Genomic DNA, 18,061 nt, shown 5'->3' with positions numbered 1-18,061 from the left:
AAACAGAGTAGGGCTGATTGGCTGCAGCATTTTTCTCTAGAATCTTGGACCCCAGGTAGTGAAGACTACTAACATTCAGGGTAGCTGAGAGTTTTAACAGGGTATTTTCCCTTCAGTCTCTTGTATTAGCCTTTCCTACCATTTAAAGAGAGTACTTGAAGAAAGTGTAACTCTACCCTCATCTCCTGTTCTAAGATCTGTTGACACTCTCTTGAGATGTATGTGACTTTTGCCTTAGGGAGCCTCTTTCCTGGTAGCTCAGTGTCTTATGGTCCCATCTAAGTCCCGTGGCACCCTGTGTCGGTTAGAACCTTCAATACTCCCTCTCCTGGTTTTACCTCCCATGTCTGATCTGCTGGGCTGGGAATTGGAGCCACATTGGACAGAGCTCTGATTAGCACAGAAGACCACAGAGTGACGGACCTTCCTGGTAGTCACTTTTGTCAGGTAGAGAAAGGAATTCTTAAGATAGCTAGTAAATCTTAAACACAGCCAGTTTTTGTTTGCCAGTTTTAAAAATCACATGGTTACCTTAGAATGAGTCAGATGTTGTATACGGTCGAGACCTGTGGAGGATGGTGAACTAGGTACAGTGTGGGTGTGATTATCCTAGTGTTTGAAGACCACTCAGTGCTCTGTTTGGTTTGCTGAGGCTTTGTGAAGTCCTCTGAGAAACTACCAGGTTGCAAGTTGTCTGCCAGGCCATGTTGTCACCACTAAATCAGTGCCATTGTGCCTGCCATCCCCAGCCTATTTCATGTTTTAAACACACACACACACACACACACACACACACACACACACACACACACACACACTACTCAGACACACAGGATCAACACTTATCTCAACTCTTAAAAAGTAGTTTTTTCCACTTTCCCAGAACTCAGTTATATATCTGTAGTATGGGGTATCAGACATTGTGTATTTATCACATGTTAAATACACATATCTGTGAGATTGATCGATGCTCTTGAGAATGGAAGTTTCCTTTTCATTTTACAACAATAACTTGACTGAAGCAAAAACCTAGCTTCAAAGGACTCCATGTTGTCACTATAACAGGTCTTGTAGAAGCTGCAGGTTAAGCTGGCTGTCGTCTAGTGCTGCTATTGGGTGATCCTCTTAGACTGTTGGATTACTGGAGACGCATTGCTGCTGTCTAGGGAGATACATGTGTATCTGTGCCTGTGCACACACGGCCAACGCTTTACATCAGTAGCCAGAGTGACTTGGGTATTAATTCTGAGCGGCATTATGAGCAGTAAAAGCCTGATCGTTTCCTGGATTAGACCTATTAGACTTGTTTAGATAACACTCTTTGAATTACTTCCTCTCAGGAAACATTGAAGCTGGAAATGTTAACCAGGCTCACATACCAAAGCACTTAGACAGAGCACGTTGTTTCTTTTCCACTTAAAAAAAATTTTTTTTAAAAAACTTTTTTTAAAGGGAAGGAATTAGACAAATAAATCATGTGCCTGGAAACCTAAGACTGTCAGGCTCAGTGGCCAGAGGAAGAGCATTTCTCTGTGAGATTCCTCATCTGTCCCTGACAGCAACCACAGGATTGGTCGGTCTGTTGGAATCGTAAGTTATGCAGGGCTAATTGCCAGCGTTGACGATGATGTCAGATCTGGAGGCACAGAACTGCAGTCTGTGCCCCCATACATTGTGCATTTTATGTGGAAGGAGAACTGCTCACTGAGCATGCCGACACAGTGTGGGCTGAAGTGTTGCCGTGCCCAGAGAGTGACGTTCACTAAGGGAAGTTTACTCTGTTTAACTGCACATCCTGTTTGCTCCAGGTCTGGGAAGCTGGCTGGATCCTCTTTCAGTGCATTTCAGGGATGGCGTCTCACTTGACCCGTAACCTCTTCCCTCTAGAAAGTGTGTTTATAAAGGTAGGTTAGGAAAAGGTAGAAACAACAACTTAATTGCATAGGAAGGAACATATGCCTTACAAATTTGGGGTTTGGTCCCATGGTAGAGTGCTTGCCTAGCATGCACAAAGTACTGGGTTCAGACTTGGGGGAGGGGAGATTAGAGAGAAAGGTCTTTTTTTAATCTCTTCACGTTTGAGGAGCATTACTGATTCCCTGAATACTAACTGAAGATAGTTTGTTACACAAGTGAAAGAGAAACAGACATCAAGACTCAAAATCAAGAGCTAAATCAGGACACGTCAGCTCGTTTCCTTTGGGATGTGTCCGAGTTGATGCATAGGCTCTGTTCTGATATGCTTTTATTCCAAGTTAACACATTCAATGAAAACTTGAGCTCTGTTCAGTACAGGGAAGAGGATAATGCTTAGAGACAGTGCTTGAAAACAGCAGTGGATGAAGACCTCCCCGTGTGGAAACCCAGGGATACAAACAGAAAGTGTGATAGAGAATAAGTTAGGTGTTCTTGAAAAAGGAACGGCCATGCTGCCTTTGTTGATTGAGTCCCCCCCCCCCCCCATGCCAAAAGCTATGGGCTCTTCTTGTGCGTTCGTTCATCCAGCAGAGTACATACAGATGAGAGGGCACTAAAAACTAAATGCTTTGTCTAGAGTCACTCACTGTTTCAGGCAAGGTTCAGCTTATGGTTCATAGCACTGTACCGATCACATTCCAAGCACCAGGCCCTTCCATGACTGGCAAGAGTTTTGTAGAAAAGAACATGATACATATTGTAGAGTTGATGAATCATTTAGCCGCACATACTCCATGGTGCCTTTATCAAGAGATAGCAGCAAGGACTAGACATATACAACGGGTGTGACAGTGTTCTCGTAAAAATGAAACAATGGGCTGGATTTCCACAGTGAACTGTAGTTTGCTGACCTTTGATCTGCATACATGGTTGTAAGTTTAACTAAATGCTAGTTGAAATTAAAAGCCGTGTGTGTGTGTGTGTGTGTGTGTGTGTGTGTGTGTGTGTGTGTGTGTGTGTTAAAAGTCAAATGAATGGTGCTGTTCCTGAGATCAAAGTCAAGAAAATAGGATGATTGAAGCCCCGAAGCTACAGACCCTCTAGAAAAATAAAGTTGAGGCAGGAGAGATAGCTCAGCAGGTCATGTGTGCTGTGCTAGCATGAACTGAACTTAACCCCTAGCACCATGCGAAAATCCAGATGTGATGGCACATGTTGTGCTCCAAGCTCTGGCGAGACAGACACACAAGGTACCCTGGGGCTTGCCGGCTGGCCAGCCTGTAGTCTACTGGTGAGCCTCAGGTACCAGAGAGAGGCCCTATCTACTAAAAAAAAAGGGGGGGGGACCTCCTAAGGAACAGCACCTGAAGTTGGCCTCAGGTCTCCACGAGTGCACCCACACACATATGGGCACCTGTTGGCGTACACACACATATACCTGTACATGAGCACAGGCACATCAGACATTAGCCGAAATTTAGTGCTGGGCTCACAGGGACTTTTTTGTGTGCAGCTCCTTGAACAGTCAGAAATTATTCTGGTTATTCAAATGGACATTCCCACCCTGCCGCATCATAGAAGCTGGGAGTCCACCTAGGGCAGGTGAGTACAAAGGAAACAGATCCAAACCTTCAAACCTAACAGTCCTTCTGTGAGTCACCCAGTGTGGACCTTAAACCCCCACACGAAGCACCATTAAAATAAGCATGTTGACATCAGGTATTTACAAATGACTCCTCTGGAAAAATCCACTTCACCATGGAAACCCCAGAGCTGTTTGTTTTTTATGGTACTAATGTTGATTGACAGATTGCTTACTCCAGAGATTAAAATTACATAGAGACAACTTGTAGTGATGACAAGTTATTTACAGAGATGTCTCTGCCTAGCTTTCTGAATGCACACTGGCATTTCCTACTTGGGAAGCGACGTGAGCCTCATCCATCACTTCCACCAGACACTTTTTATTGGCAAAGAAAAAGTTCAGTTGCGATAAACATTAAGCCTGATATTCAGACCTGATAGAGACGGACTAATAAAACTGTAGACATTCTCCCCAGGGACTGAGTTATAAACCAGCGTTATCACAGGTGTGCCACGACGATGTAGAACTATCACAAGCTTGGGGTCACTCTAGAATCTGGAAATCTATTGCGGGAATCGTAAAGCCGTGCATTGAAATGAAAAATGTGACCATATTACTGGATGCTGAGTAGTGGTTGATTTAAAAACTAATTTCACTGTAGAAATTTTTAGAAAAACCAAAATTGGAAAGTTAATTGCTCATGTGGTAAAGAATATCTCAGGCCAGTGTATTTCTCAGTTTATACTGAAGTACAGACAGCAGTCATGTAAAAGCCCAGCAACATGAAAATACTCACTCCTCCAATCACCATGTCACTAGAAAGAACAGGTGACAACTGAAAAGTCGGAGATAATAATTTTAGTCCTTTGTGTAAAATATAATCTCAATCCTCCGAGAGAAGCAACTGGGGATCCTAAGGCTGGGGCTGGAGAGATGGCTTAGCTGTTGGGAGTACTGGCTGCTCTTCCAGAGGACCCAGTTAACCAGCATATGGGGGAGCTGACAGCCACCTGGAACTCCTGCAATACCCTCTCCTGGCCTTTGCAGACACAGCTATGCATGCGTGCGAGCATCTCCATATAGACACACATAAATAAAAACCAAAGTCATTTTTAAATGTAAGTTAATTCTTTAAGTCTGTTCTTTGTGAGGCACAGAGAGTGACAACAGTCTCTGCCAGTAACCATTAGCAACAGTGTCGTTTGCTCTTCATTTCACTTGGAAAGGGTCCTTCAGCCTTCTCGGCATTTCAGGTGAATTACTGAGGTTAGGAAGGTTCAGTGGAGGAACACTTGCCAGGAATGAAAGCCTGGGTTAGACACCCACACAACAGAGAGAGCAGGAAAGGAGGCTGTTTCTCAGTCTGGGTGTGTCTGATAGTTCGTGCTAGGTTCCAGTAACGTTACATCTCAGGATTGACACGAATCTCCTGGGTGTTCACTTTTTCCTCCTTACAGTTATAGTCATTCTAGAGCAATGTTCTCAACCTTCCTAACACTTTGACCCTTTAATGCAGTTCCTCGTGTTCTGGCAGCCCCCAACCATAAAATCATTTCCATGGCTCCTTTATAACTGTAATTTTGCTAGTTGGAGATAGAGGTTTGCCAACGGGTCGAGAACCATTGTTCTAGAGGAAGCTGTTTAAGGCCATATGTACGGCTGGTTTGTTTAGGTTTTTTTCTAAGTATTTTTGCTTACTCTGACAGTTTCATACCTGTCTGCAGTGTATTATTACCACATCCCCCTGCCCTGTTCTCTCTTATCTCCCTCCCACATCCTCTTGCTTTCGTTTCTTGTCATTTGGCTACTGGCCCACTGCTCTTAATTAGGGTTCCCTACATGAGCAGGGCCGTGGGGTTATTTACTGGCTTGTGCACAACTTACCAGTGGCTGCACCACTGGAGAAAACGCCTCCTCCTCCCAGCACCATTAACTGGCAGTAGCTTCTTCAATGACTTCCTTATTCAGACATCTCCAAGTTCAGCACCCATAAATGGCTGAGGTGGTGATGGCAAAGTCAGGGTTTTCCCATTCCCCCATTCTTCCACATCTGTTGGCTTTCCCCCCATCTCCTTGTTTTCATTTGTTTGTGAGTTCTGCCCTCAGTATAAACTTGTATTCAGTATTCTGTAGACTGTAACTGATTATAGTTATTGTGATTCTCAAACAGTTGCAGATTTTGTCAGTGGGAATTAAGTCGGGCCATCTCCTGTGCTCTCTTGACACATCCTCATCATCTTATAAGCGTTCTGTTTCCTGGCAAACAGGGTCCCATGCTCATCCTGCACCTCTCCTGCTCGACTGTAGACACAGTATATTTCAAAGAGCTCTGGTTCCTGTTGAGTGCTTGGTTTGTGATATAAGGAGTGTATGTGTGTCTGTCTGTCTGTGTGTCTGGTTTGTATGCATATATCTCTTGTGTGTGCATGTCTGTGTATGTCTGCCTCTGTTGTGTCTGTGTGTCTATGTATATGTCTATGTGTCTATGTGTGTATATCTGTGTGTATATCTGTGTATATGTGTACTGTGTGTACTGTATGTCTGTGTGTGTCTGTGTTTATGTGTGTATCTCTGTATGTACATGTCTGTGTATATTTGCCTCTATATGTCTATGTGTCTATGTGTGTATCTATATGTATATCTATGTCTGTGTATCTGTCTGTGTTTGTCTGTGTGTTCTTTTGTTAGTGTGTGTATAGATGTATGTCTTCTGATAGCTCCAATTCTAAACCAGTCCACAAGGTGTTCTTTACTCTTCCTGCTTCTCGCCATTTTACTTCTGCCTTTTCTTCCACAGTTAAACTCTGTATATAATGCATTTTATTAATTAAGTTATTTATAAGCGTGTGCAGACATGCTAGCCACAGTGCATGTGTGGAGTTCAGAAGATAACATGGAGGAGTCATTTCTCTCCTTCCACCTCATGGGTCTCAGGGCTCAAACTCAGCTCATCTGGCATAAAACAAGTGCCCACTGGGCTATCTCACTGACGCAAAGCTCTGAAACTCCTACTACTCCCCTGGTGTTAATTCTTTCCTGCCCTGCACGTGAAGTCAGCTCCCTTAGACTCTGTTCACATCTTTGCTAGAAGGACCAGAATCCTCTGAAGGAGACAGTGTTCATTGGCTTATTTGAATGTGTGGGGTCTAAAGGTCGAAGCTCAGTGAGGCCGGGTCAAAGGTCTCCTTTTCTGCTACTTCCCTCTGCCCTACCCTGCACACATCCTGAAAATTAACTCCTTTAGCTGTTTTCCTTTTTTTTTTTCCTTTGTTTCTGTTCTTAAAAACAGTAAATGAATGAGTAAGCAGAGGAAATAAACACCGTTTGTTTTAAGCACAAAGAGTATTCTATCTAAGCCTTTGCCGAATGCAGCCTCTAAGCCAATGCATTTAACCTTAGGAAACTCATGCTACCGATCAGCCGAGGGTTCTTTTGCTCTGTTTGGGTAGACATCTCAGAAAGACAGCTTGGATCTCCCTGATGTCAGCCACTTTGGAGTTTTGAGTAGCGACAGACCAGCAACCAGCAGCTCACGCTAGGCAGCCACTCCTGCTGCTCAACTTACGTCCACTACCTCGAGCGTCCTCAGCTACTGTGGCCAGCTGTTTTGTATGGCTCTTCTGCTCACTGTCCTTAGCTTCTTGCCATCTTGTCACTCCCCTCAGCATGCTTCAGGTCTTTGTAGTCTCTGCTTCCTATCTGTTCTCTGGGATGACAGGCCCATGAGTTGTCCGTTTATTCTGTCACAAGCTCGATAAAGGACCACAGTGGGCACTGAAACTCCCAAAAGCAATTCTCAAGATCTGGACTGAAACACAAGGCCAGTGGTGGGATGGGGGGGGGGGCAGTGTAGAAGAGGGAGGTCTCCTTAACCGACCCCAGGAGATTGAGAGGAGGGCTGTTTATATATCCAGTCACACATGTACACAGCCTTCTGTTTGCTAACCACAACATTTTTGCACTGTCATACCAGTCTTCTCAGGCATCCTCTGTGAGCAGTCACAGAGAGTAGAAGTAATATCTTCTAGGATCATAGGTGCGTGGAGTGACAATTGAAACGGCCTCCTGACTTTTCCCCTAGAAGGAAACAGTGGCTTCTGCAGTGGCCAGAGCAGCTGGGCCTGGGTTTTATTCTCCTCCATTGGCCGTGGCTGCACTGAACCTCCCCGAGTAGTCACGGTCCATTTTCTTCTTCCATTAATAATTTTATGCATATATACTTTGATAATGTCTCTGCATTACCCTTTCTGGTCTCCCTCCCGCTGTGTTCTGTGTGATGAGTCTCCCTTATAACTTTGTGGATTTGATCTACTACATTTAACTCATGTTGCCCTCATGAGCGCAGGCAATGTTATTTACCTGAGCAAAGGAAACATGCCAGTGGCCTCACCACTGAGGACTATCATCCCCTCTCCCTCTGCAATCTTTTCTGCTCCTCAGAGAAGGATGAGGCCATATGTGCCCCTCCCTCATCGCTGATGAGAGGGTGATGGGGCCCATCTTGAACAGGTCTTGTGTGGGTAGCCACTGTTGTTGAATGTTCATGGATATAAGGACCAGATCATGGTCTCCCCACCCTCTAGTTCTCACAGTCTCTCTACCCGGCTCTTGTACAGTGTTTGGAGCACTGGGTGGACTGATATTGATAACCCATTTAGGGCTGAACACTCAAAGGTTACTTGTTCTCCGAACTTCAACAACTGGACTACAGTGTTGGTAATTACACCAGCAGCTCCCAACTTGAGTGAAATTGAAATTCTGAACTGGGTAATCTTTCCTGGGGGCAGGACAACAGGTTGCCCTGTATAGTGTTCATACTTAGCATCAACCTGGACTGTACCCAGAGAGATAAAAAGCAGCTCCCGTCATTGTGACACCCCAAATGTCTCCAGAGATTGCCACACATCTCCCTGTAAAATCACCCTGGTTTAAAACCATTGGTCTCTGTCTTCTCAGCTAGGAGCCTAGCAGAATTAGTCATAAAAGATAATTCTGGAAACACTGTCTATATTGTTATTAAGAAAATAATTTAGAGAAGCTGCAAAAGTAAAGCCAAAGAATAAATCCAAAATTATATAGCATGAAAGCCATTCACTTTACATCGAAAAAGAGTAGCTAAGAAGAGACCCAGATATCTAAGTTCATGCCTGAGCGTCAGCTCACCAACAGCCAGAGCTTCTGGCCCAGAGCAGGACTAAGCAGATGCAGGATGCAGGCCTTCCCTTAGCTCAGTGTAGTCTGAGTAGCGTGGAAAGCAGAGGCCCTGTGTCAGGTGCACATAGCTGAGTGCTGCTCCTTCCTACGGAAATACTGAGCTGTCAGAGTGTCACTGCAGTTCTCCTTGCAATTGCTAAATGTGGGGAAACTCGTTTTTCTAACAAGTAAAGCCAGTCCTCGTGCAAAAAACACGTTAGCCCATTGTCATTGGGGAAGTATACACAGGAAACCGAAGAGATTATGGTTGAAAACTCGAGTAAGAATATGGATTTGAATATCTGAGATAACTGATACATACCCTTTCTTTTCTTTCTTATTTATATAAGATTTTTGACAGGTTATATGTAGTAGGGTTTGTATTATTTTTATTTATGTATTTCTTCCAATGAACATGAATACTTTGTGATAATTTTTAAGTAAAGAAACAAAGCATTTTGGGGACTTTGTGGAGAGCTTAGTGGTAAACCACTTGTCTAGCTTGCTCAGAGCCCAGGTTCAATATCTGGCAACATACACAAATATTTTTAATCCTTTGTCTCAGGTCCAAATTTTAGAAATTTATTTATTAAAAGAAAATTAAAGGCAAAGCTTTAGTAAGATTTTAAATAGCAAAAAGAATTTTTTCTTCACCATTTATGAAAATGTTATTTATAATTTCAAAAAGACAGTGTTAACATTACAGGATAATTATCCATCAAGTAGACCTCTTCATGTTTATAGGAGGTAGAACTGGTTTAATAACTCAGTGTAAAGCCAGGAGTGGTGGCACATGTCTCTAATCCTGGCATTTGGGAGATGCAGGCAGAAAATGGATTCAGCTACCTGGTGAGTTTGAGGCCAGCCCTAGCTATATGAGGCCATATCTTAAAAAGACCAAGATAAAAAAATAAACTGAGTTAAAGTCTAAATTAATATTGTCTTATATAAAAAGGCTTTTTTAGTTAATGGCTGCTGTAGGAAGGGGGTCATCGTCTGTTAGAGGTATGGCCACTGGTGATAGGTAAATCCTCCATGATCCCGTGAATAACCCCACACCCACTCACTTGCAAGCCCAATAAACTCCGTGAGTTATTTAAAAACTTAAAAAAGATAAGAAGGCAGAAGGAAACTACTGGGGAAGGAGGGTTCCCTAGAGAGTGAGAGGGGCTGAGAGGAAAATGGAGGTCATTCTGATATAAATGACTCAGAGACATATATGAAACTGTCAAAGAGTAAGCTGTTATTTTAAAACAAGAAATCTTTCAGTGGCGTTCACCCAAGTTCCTCTCTAATGTAAAATATATGTGCCAAATAGAAGAATGCAGCTGTTGTTAGCCACAAAATAAAAACGAGGCGTTCACATTTAGAGGTAGCGGGAAGCGCAGCTTTGGCCGGTGCGTTTCCCTCACTAACGTGGAATTCGGTTTATCGTGTCCTAGGTTGCGTCTGGTGAGTGCAATGAAGACACTGAAGTTTACAGCATCACCCTGTGTACTGGGGATGAGCTCACCCTAATGGGGCAGGCAGAGATCCTTTATGCAAAGACCTTCAAGGAGAAGTCACGTCTCAACACCATCTTCAAAAAGATCGGGAAGCTCAATTCCATCAGCAAGCTGGGGAAAGGCAAAATGCCGTGCCTCATTTGTATGAATCACCGGACCAATGAAAGCATCAGCCTTCCATTCCAGTGCAAGGGCAGATTTAGCACCCGAAGCCCCTTGGAACTTCAGATGCAAGAAGGGGAACATACCATCCGAAACATCGTGGAAAAGACTCGGCTCCCCGTGAATGTGACTGTGCCCAGTCCCCCACCCAGAAATCCCTATGACCTCCACTTCATTAGAGAAGGACACCGCTACAAGTTTGTGAACATCCAGACCAAGACGGTGGTGGTTTGTTGTGTGCTGCGGAACAACAAGATCCTCCCCATGCACTTCCCTTTGCACTTGACTGTCCCCAAGTTCAGCCTCCCGGAACACCTGGTGAAGGGAGACATGTGGCCAGAGACCCTAGTCCATCACTGGCTTGGCATCTGCCAAGAGCAGTTTGACATCGACGAGTATTCACGGGCTGTTCGCGATGTGAAAACGGACTGGAACGAAGACTGCAAAAGCCCCAAAAAGGGCCGTTGCTCTGGCCACAACCATTTACCCAATTCCCTCAGCTATGCCCGCGATGAGCTCACCCAGTCCTTCCACCGGCTCTCAGTCTGTGTGTATGGCAACAATCTCCACGGCAATAGTGAGGTGAATCTCCACGGCTGCAGGGACCTTGGGGGAGAGTGGGCCCCCTTTCCCCATGACATCCTTCCCTATCAAGACTCTGGGGACAGCGGGAGCGACTACCTTTTCCCGGAAGCTAGTGAAGAGTCTGCAGGCATCCCGGGGAAAACCGAAGTTCCCTATGAAGAGCTGTGGCTGGAGGAAGGCAAGCCCAGCCGCCAGCCTCTCACTCGGTCCCTCAGTGAGAAGAGCAGGTGCGACACCGTGAGAGGCTCCACACGCTCCACTTGTGCAACCTCTTCTCCTCCTGCCCCTGCGACCCTGGGAGCCACAATGAAGTCTTCAGAAATCGCCCTACCTCCACCTCCAGTGCCTCCCAAATCTGAAGCTGTAAGTCACTTCCGTGTGTGAATGGTGTGCCGGTCTTTCTGTGTCTGCCCAGGCATCGACTCATTTATTTTCTTACAAAACAAAAACCCTTCCCAGTTAAAGACCATCAGAGTGAATAAATGTATTTAATTTGGAATGAGGTATGGATGGGAGCCCAGTTATTTCAGTTGGGCAAGCGAGAGCTGTGCTATGTTGGGTGAGAAACTCGAGTCTAGCAGAGGATCTTTAAACTTGATTTACTGTTGCCTAGGGAAGAGACAGCAGACGATAGGTGGCCAGAAAAGGGACAGTCATGACAGAGGTCTGAGTGACAGTGTCTAAACTGTAGCCCTGTCAGTGATGGTGGCCAGCAGGAATGAGCTTCAGAAAATGGCCTGTAGGTAGGCCAGCAATACTCACTGGTGAAGCGGGAGTGAAACGAGAATAAGCAAGAGAAACGTGATGGTTGACCTGTAAAACAAGGTAGAGACTGTGTCTCTGAAGGAATTAATCCTCTGTGCTTAAGACCAGGAACAGGGAGGCTGGAGAGATGGCTCAGTGGTTAAGAGCACTGACTGCTCTTCCAGAGGTCCTGAGTTCAAATCCCAGCAACCACATGGTGGCTCACAACCATCTGAAATGGGATCTGATGCCCTCTTCTGGTGTGTCTGAAGACAGCTACAGTGTACTCATATAGCTAAGATAGACAGACAGACAGACAGCAGAACCAGGTGCTGTGTGCTTCTCTCTCAGCAAACTGTAGCTCAGAGCGTGAGATGGGTCAAGTTTTAGTGTGAAAAGATGAAAGACGGCACAGGGGCTGAGGTTGTACCTCCAGTGCATGCGTGTGGCCCAGGCTTTAATCCCCAGCGTCCCCAAACAGTAGAAGTCAGTACAGCAGGAGGAAGGATCGTTCTTGCATCCGCCATCTTTGTTTGGCGGCCATTCTGAACCTTTGCATCCCTTTCCATCTGGAAGGGCAAGAGCCACAGAGGCACCAAGAATGACTGACTCCGTGGGTTTGACAGTTCTTTCCAGCGGGGTTTTTGGAGTGTTTTGTTATTTATTTGTTTTACTTCATCTCTAGCAGAATTTGCTTTTTTACAGGAGAGAAGGCATAGAGGTTAAGAGGCTCTCTCTGCTCTTGCAGAGGATCCAAGTACAGTTCCCAGCACCAGTGTCAGACAGCTCACAAGTGCCTCCAGCCACAGGGAACCCAATACACTTTTTGGCCAGTACAGGCAGGCACACACACACATACACACACACACACACACACACACACACACACACACACCACAGAGAGAGAGAGAGAGAGAGAGAGAGAAGGAGGGAGAGAGAGAGAGAGAGAGAGAGAGAGAGAATTAAAAACAATCTTTTTAAATAAGACCAGAGAAAATAAATGGAAAGGTGGTCTTTCTTGCTCCACACACACGCACACACATTGTTTCCCCATTAGCTGGTCTTTGGACACCTCACTGAGACCCTATGACTATAGAAAATCCACTTTCAAACCTATGTAATTATGGGACAGCTGCTAGAAATACAAACATCAGGAAGACCAGGCCTGTGGAACTAGTACTATTCAGCCTTCTATAGAAGGTAACGTGAAAAGAGATCTCTGAGTTAAAGATGAGGAACAGTAAAAGAGACAGATAACGTGTGGCGATTTAGAGCACACAGAAACTTCTAGTAGAAGGAGAATGAAAGGCGTTTGAATAGAGATGATGGCATTTAAATGAGGTCAGAGATATGCGTGAATTGGAAGAACAGTGAGGGAGGGGGATCCCAGAGAAAGCAAGAGCAAGGATGTGGTTCCTGGGAAGACCTAAGCACACAGGTTTTGTGGAGTTGTTTGGAGAGGCTGGGTAGGGTGCTTTAAGGACAATCCAAAGGCTGGGACCAGGAAGTGGACAGGCTGAGAATCGACAGTGGATCATTCCAGACATCTGATTGGCTATCCACAGAGGATCCTTGATGCTACAAATGTTTCCCAAGATAGGACCCATCCACCCCACCACCCATTTGGCTTCCAAAAAGCTGCAGGACTAGACTGTGCTTTGCTTCCCCCACACTTTGCCTTCCAAAGCTTGAGGCACGTGTGCAGAGGGATACCCAATAAGAGACTCTAGACTTTGCAGAATTCTCAATGACTTGGGATCCTCAGACCTTAAATTCATGTCAGAGGTTCCCTAGGGGGTTTCAAAACATAAATAAGTAACAAGTACAGGGCACCCTCCTGACAAGCACCAGACACCTTTAGTGATGTCGGAACTCAGCAGTGTATTTGATGTGACATCATGATCGACCTTGACCTTTATCAGGAACACTACCTGAGTCTTTCCTGTTGAACTTTGACCTGCCTGGCCTGCAGTGGCTCTTGTGTTTGTGGAGTGACTGGTGTGCTTGTCAAAGTGATCACTTATGCAACCAACTCTCGACTTGGTTTTTACTATTGTTCCTGTTTTGTGACTGTGAAAGATGAACAGGAGTTCCCTCGTGAGTATGACTGGAGCCTTGCCTACTAAGGAAGGTTGAGAGGTGGGCTTCTTTGGGGGGGGCAGGGAGGTATTATTTTTGTATTTTGTGTTATGTTTCAATGTGTTGCCTCAAATCATGTAGATTTTGTGATCAACTGGTTTTCTCAAAATTTCTTCATACCTGATCTATGTGTTATTTATACAAATACTCATGAAGAGGAACCTTGGAGGCCATTGGCACATCCATGAGGTTCAATGAGATCCTGGGGTTTTTTGACAAAAATAGGAGTGTATAAGATTGCATTGTGACTCTGGTGAGCACTGCGGCTGTCTTTTCTTTTCTTGTAATGTGACTGATCTGGGGTCACTCAGAATTTGTAAACAGGGTAGGGTAAGCTAACAAGACAGTTTTCGTTTATGTACACCTTTTTAAGGTTTATTTATTTTATGTATGTTAATACACTGTCACTGTCTTCAGACACACCAGAAGAGGGCATCAGACCCCTTTACAGATGGTTGTGAGCCACCATGTGGTTGCTGGGAATTGAACTCAGGACCTCTGGAAGAGCAGTCAGTGCTCTTAACCTCTGAGCCATCTCTCCATACACAGTTTTTAAACTGCAATTTTTGTTTCATTGGTCTGTATTAAATCATTTGCATAAGACTTTGCAGCATTTTTATAATGACATAAACATTTTAACACAATGGTACTTGGAATAATTTCTAAAAGAAAATGACTATGCTGCCATCCCATCTTGACCTTGGTTCTAAAAGAAAAACATCAGACTTAAACTGAAACCAAAAGCTAATGTCATAAAGACCTAAGCCTCTAGTCCACACAGTGATTTCTCATGACACAAGAGACTCTTCTCAGAATGCCCAGTGCTTATAAAATACTGAAAACATAAAGGATGTGTTATAAACACCTGAAAATCATTTACATTTAAGGAAAAAGCTGGATATTTTAAACGAAGCCATTTTTATTGGTTCTGTGACCATGAAGTGAATTTTCCATTTTTAGTGTATGGAGGGCGGGGGGACCAGAGAATGTCATGACTGTTAGATGTGGCTTCAGCTTATGATTTTCAAACAGGAGCTTTAACAGGCCATAAATGCAAGCGCTCCCATAGAATTAATCACAGTCCTGCCTCGGGTAGTTAGAGTGCTGGGAGAGTGGCAGCCTTGTGTCTAGCAGTCCTCCCACCCAACACTAACATGGTGAAGAGAGAGACAGGAAGGGCCCACCTCTAATTATCAACATCTTCCAACTAAGCCCCACCTCCTAAAGGCTCAGTCACACCTCACAGCAGCTCCACCAGCTGGGGACCAAATGTTCAAACACATGTTCCTCCAGGAGATGTGTCTCGTTCATAACCAACACCAGCGGAACACTTATCTGGAAAGTTGACTGTCCCACCAAGAACTTCTAGGACAACAAAGCAGTCAAAGAAAGAGTGTGCCACAGAAGGGAGCAAGTTGACTTGTGAATATAGCTGTGAGGAGGTCTGTCCTCCATCCCAGACTTCCACACAGTGCTGCTAAGTTGTGACACTGTTGCTCTTGGGACTCTGATGGTCTTGGTTTCTTTGAGTGAGGGCAATTCTTAATGTGACAGTCCCTCCACAGTCAGTTATTCTTTGATCCATGTTTATAATGAACACTTTCTTCACTGTATAGTGTTGCAGCCCTCTAGTCTTCATTTTAACTCCTGGCTGCTAGCTAATATTTCTTTTTTTAATAATTTACTTTATTTTATGTGTGTTGGTGTTTTGCCTTCATTCGTGTCCGTGTGAAGGTATCAGATACCCTACAACTGGAGTTACAGACAGTTGTAAAAGCCGCCATGCACATGCTTGGAATTGAACCCTGGTGCTCCGGAGGGACAGCCAGAGCTCTTACCGCTGAGCTATTGCTCCAGCCCTCTAATATTTCTAAAACATTTACTCAGACATTTGACAAGTGACAATCCAAGAACTCCTCTGTCTTTCTGTCTCTGTCTCTGGGCCCTACCCTCTCCCTTCCCCCTCCCCACCTCAAATGGCTACCAGAAGTACAGGGCCCTTTGCAGGAAAATTAATAGAACTGGAAATTATCATATTAAGGGAGCATGTGTTTTCTGCCGTTTGAGGTTTCCAGGTTTTATATAAGCCGTAAGTGTGTGTGTGGGCAGTGGGGGGGAAGGGGGTAAAAGTGGAACTATTTAGGGGGTCCAAAAAGACTATCAAGAGTGGGGAAAGCAGAGTGAGAGAAAGAGCAGTGCTCAGTGTACAGCGTACATTTGTATGACAGTGACCTTATGCAGCACAATACTGGGTATGGTGAATACATAGTATGAATCTTTTTAGAAAAAAATAGTAAGATCCCAATACCAATAAAGTGCAAGGTATGCCTGGAGGTGTATGCTGTATGCAGAGAGGTTGCCCAGCACTTGCGAAGCCTCAGTTCATCCCCCAGCACAGACACAGCCAACAGCATCACCAGCTCTCAACCCTCTGAAGCCATCTGGGCAGCAGTGTCCTGTCTGGGACCGACATCTTCTGTCTGGACAGTCACCCTGGCTGGGTGTTGGCACTACATAGTCTGTAATGTGCTGGTGAAAGGAAAACCCAGGGTGAGCTCTAGATTGAAGCCACCGAGTTCACCCAGCTTTTCTCTGAGTTTGCTAGGCTTTCTGACAGACAGGACACTCCCCCAGCTTCTAAGAGTCAGGGTGTGAGGTCCGAGCTGTAAGATGACGACTGAAATCAATTACTCATCATGAAGGTGGGCAGCCCATCATTGGTAAGTCCCCAAAATGAAACACACCACCATGAAACTCAAAGGATGCATTGAAAGCTGGGCCCCACTGCAGCAGGTACGGTAAGAGACCACTTTCAGCTGTAGGTTAGCCTGCCATCAGCCAGGTGAACGTTCAGTGAGAGGATGGACTCTATCCAGGTCCTTGGAGTCATTCTCCTGCAGTGGAGCTCAGGAGAGCACTGATCTCCACAGCACAGGATAGCCAGGAGAGCGATCTCCACAGCACAGGATAGCCAGGAGAGCGATCTCCACAGCACAGGATAGCCAGGAGAGCGATCTCCACAGCACAGGATAGCCAGGAGAGCGCCGATCTCCACAGCACAGGATAGGTCACTTCAAGTGGTTATGCCAGGGAGCCCCACATGGACCTGCATCTTGACTCCGCTATGCAGCCTCACACTTGGGAGAAATAGCGAGCCTTCCCGAGTCAGCTCCTGTGGGGATGATAAGTTCTTCGCTGTGTTACTGCGTTATACAAAGGACTTGGCACATCCTCTTAGCACTTAGGGAACATTCAGAATAAAGAGTAGCAATAATTGAGTATAGGACGGATTCCCCCTCACAGCCAGACAGGAAGTGATGTTAACCTTTCAGACGCGTTGGGCACCCTTGCGGCTGCTGAGAGGCAGGGTGTGAGGACCGAGCTATAGGATGAGGAATGAAGTCGCTCATCATTAGAGGGTGGGATTAGCGAGGCTCCAGAGAGAAGCACGGCACAATGAGACTCAGAGGGGGAGTTGAAAGCTACGGCTGTATGCCTCGTCCCATCCTTCCTTGACGAATGGATGGAGAGAGGAAGTAAGTCCCTCCAAAGGGTCATGTGCATCTCCATAGCCGAACCCAGAGAAACAGACAACGGCTGGAGCTGCTCTCCTCACACGATGACACATTTGACTTTTAAAACAGAGCGGTATTTTAGCCTTTACCAGTACCTACTTGACATGGTATGCATCGTCATGACCTGGCAGTGGAGTCATCATAAACCAAACAGTAAGGACCTGCACTGTCTCCTGGTACTCTGAGGATCCCAGTAGCGAATGTCATTTTAAGGGGGAGTTAAGGGGTGTGAAGAACTTGCTGGTGCGTGTAAAAGGGCACTGGTGAACAAGGTTCAAGGAGCTGGCATTCCCAGTCCCGCCTGCATGGCGGTCTCAAAGCTCAGGTGTTCTCTCCCTTCACCAAGCCAGTAGTGTTACCAGCCCTGAGCACCGCCAACCCCACCCCCAACAGGATTAGGATTTATTCCTAACTACTCACGTTAAGAAAGCTTTATAAAAATGTTGGTTTGTAAACTAAAGGAAGTGATCGTGAGAAATGATTCGACCTCAATTTCTTTAATTCTATCTTTGTCCTTTTCCCCTTTCTCAAATATTGGGGCCAGTGAGTGCTAGGGCTCACAGCACTTCACATGTAAGCCTGACAGCCTGAGTTCAATTCCCAGAGCTCATGGCAGAAAGACAGAACTGACGCTCGCATGAAGTGTCCACTACTTT

At 45.3% G+C, this 18,061-nt stretch overlaps 1 protein-coding gene across 1 annotated transcript in view; it reads left to right on the top strand.

The window, feature by feature from the left end:
• Garem1 (GRB2 associated regulator of MAPK1 subtype 1) overlaps positions 1–18,061 on the top strand; it is a 163,884-nt gene that overhangs the window by 129,016 nt on the left and 16,807 nt on the right. Inside the window, 1 exon segment of the mRNA NM_001427249.1 lies at positions 10,138–11,310. Coding sequence (NP_001414178.1) covers positions 10,138–11,310 — 1,173 coding nt within the window.

The sequence above is a fragment of the Rattus norvegicus genome, chromosome 18, assembly GCF_021556685.1.
Source record: "Rattus norvegicus strain SHRSP/BbbUtx chromosome 18, alternate assembly SHRSP_T2T, whole genome shotgun sequence".
In the NCBI taxonomy this organism is placed as follows: domain Eukaryota; kingdom Metazoa; phylum Chordata; class Mammalia; order Rodentia; family Muridae; genus Rattus; species Rattus norvegicus.
This window is presented reverse-complemented; position numbering and strand designations above follow the sequence as displayed.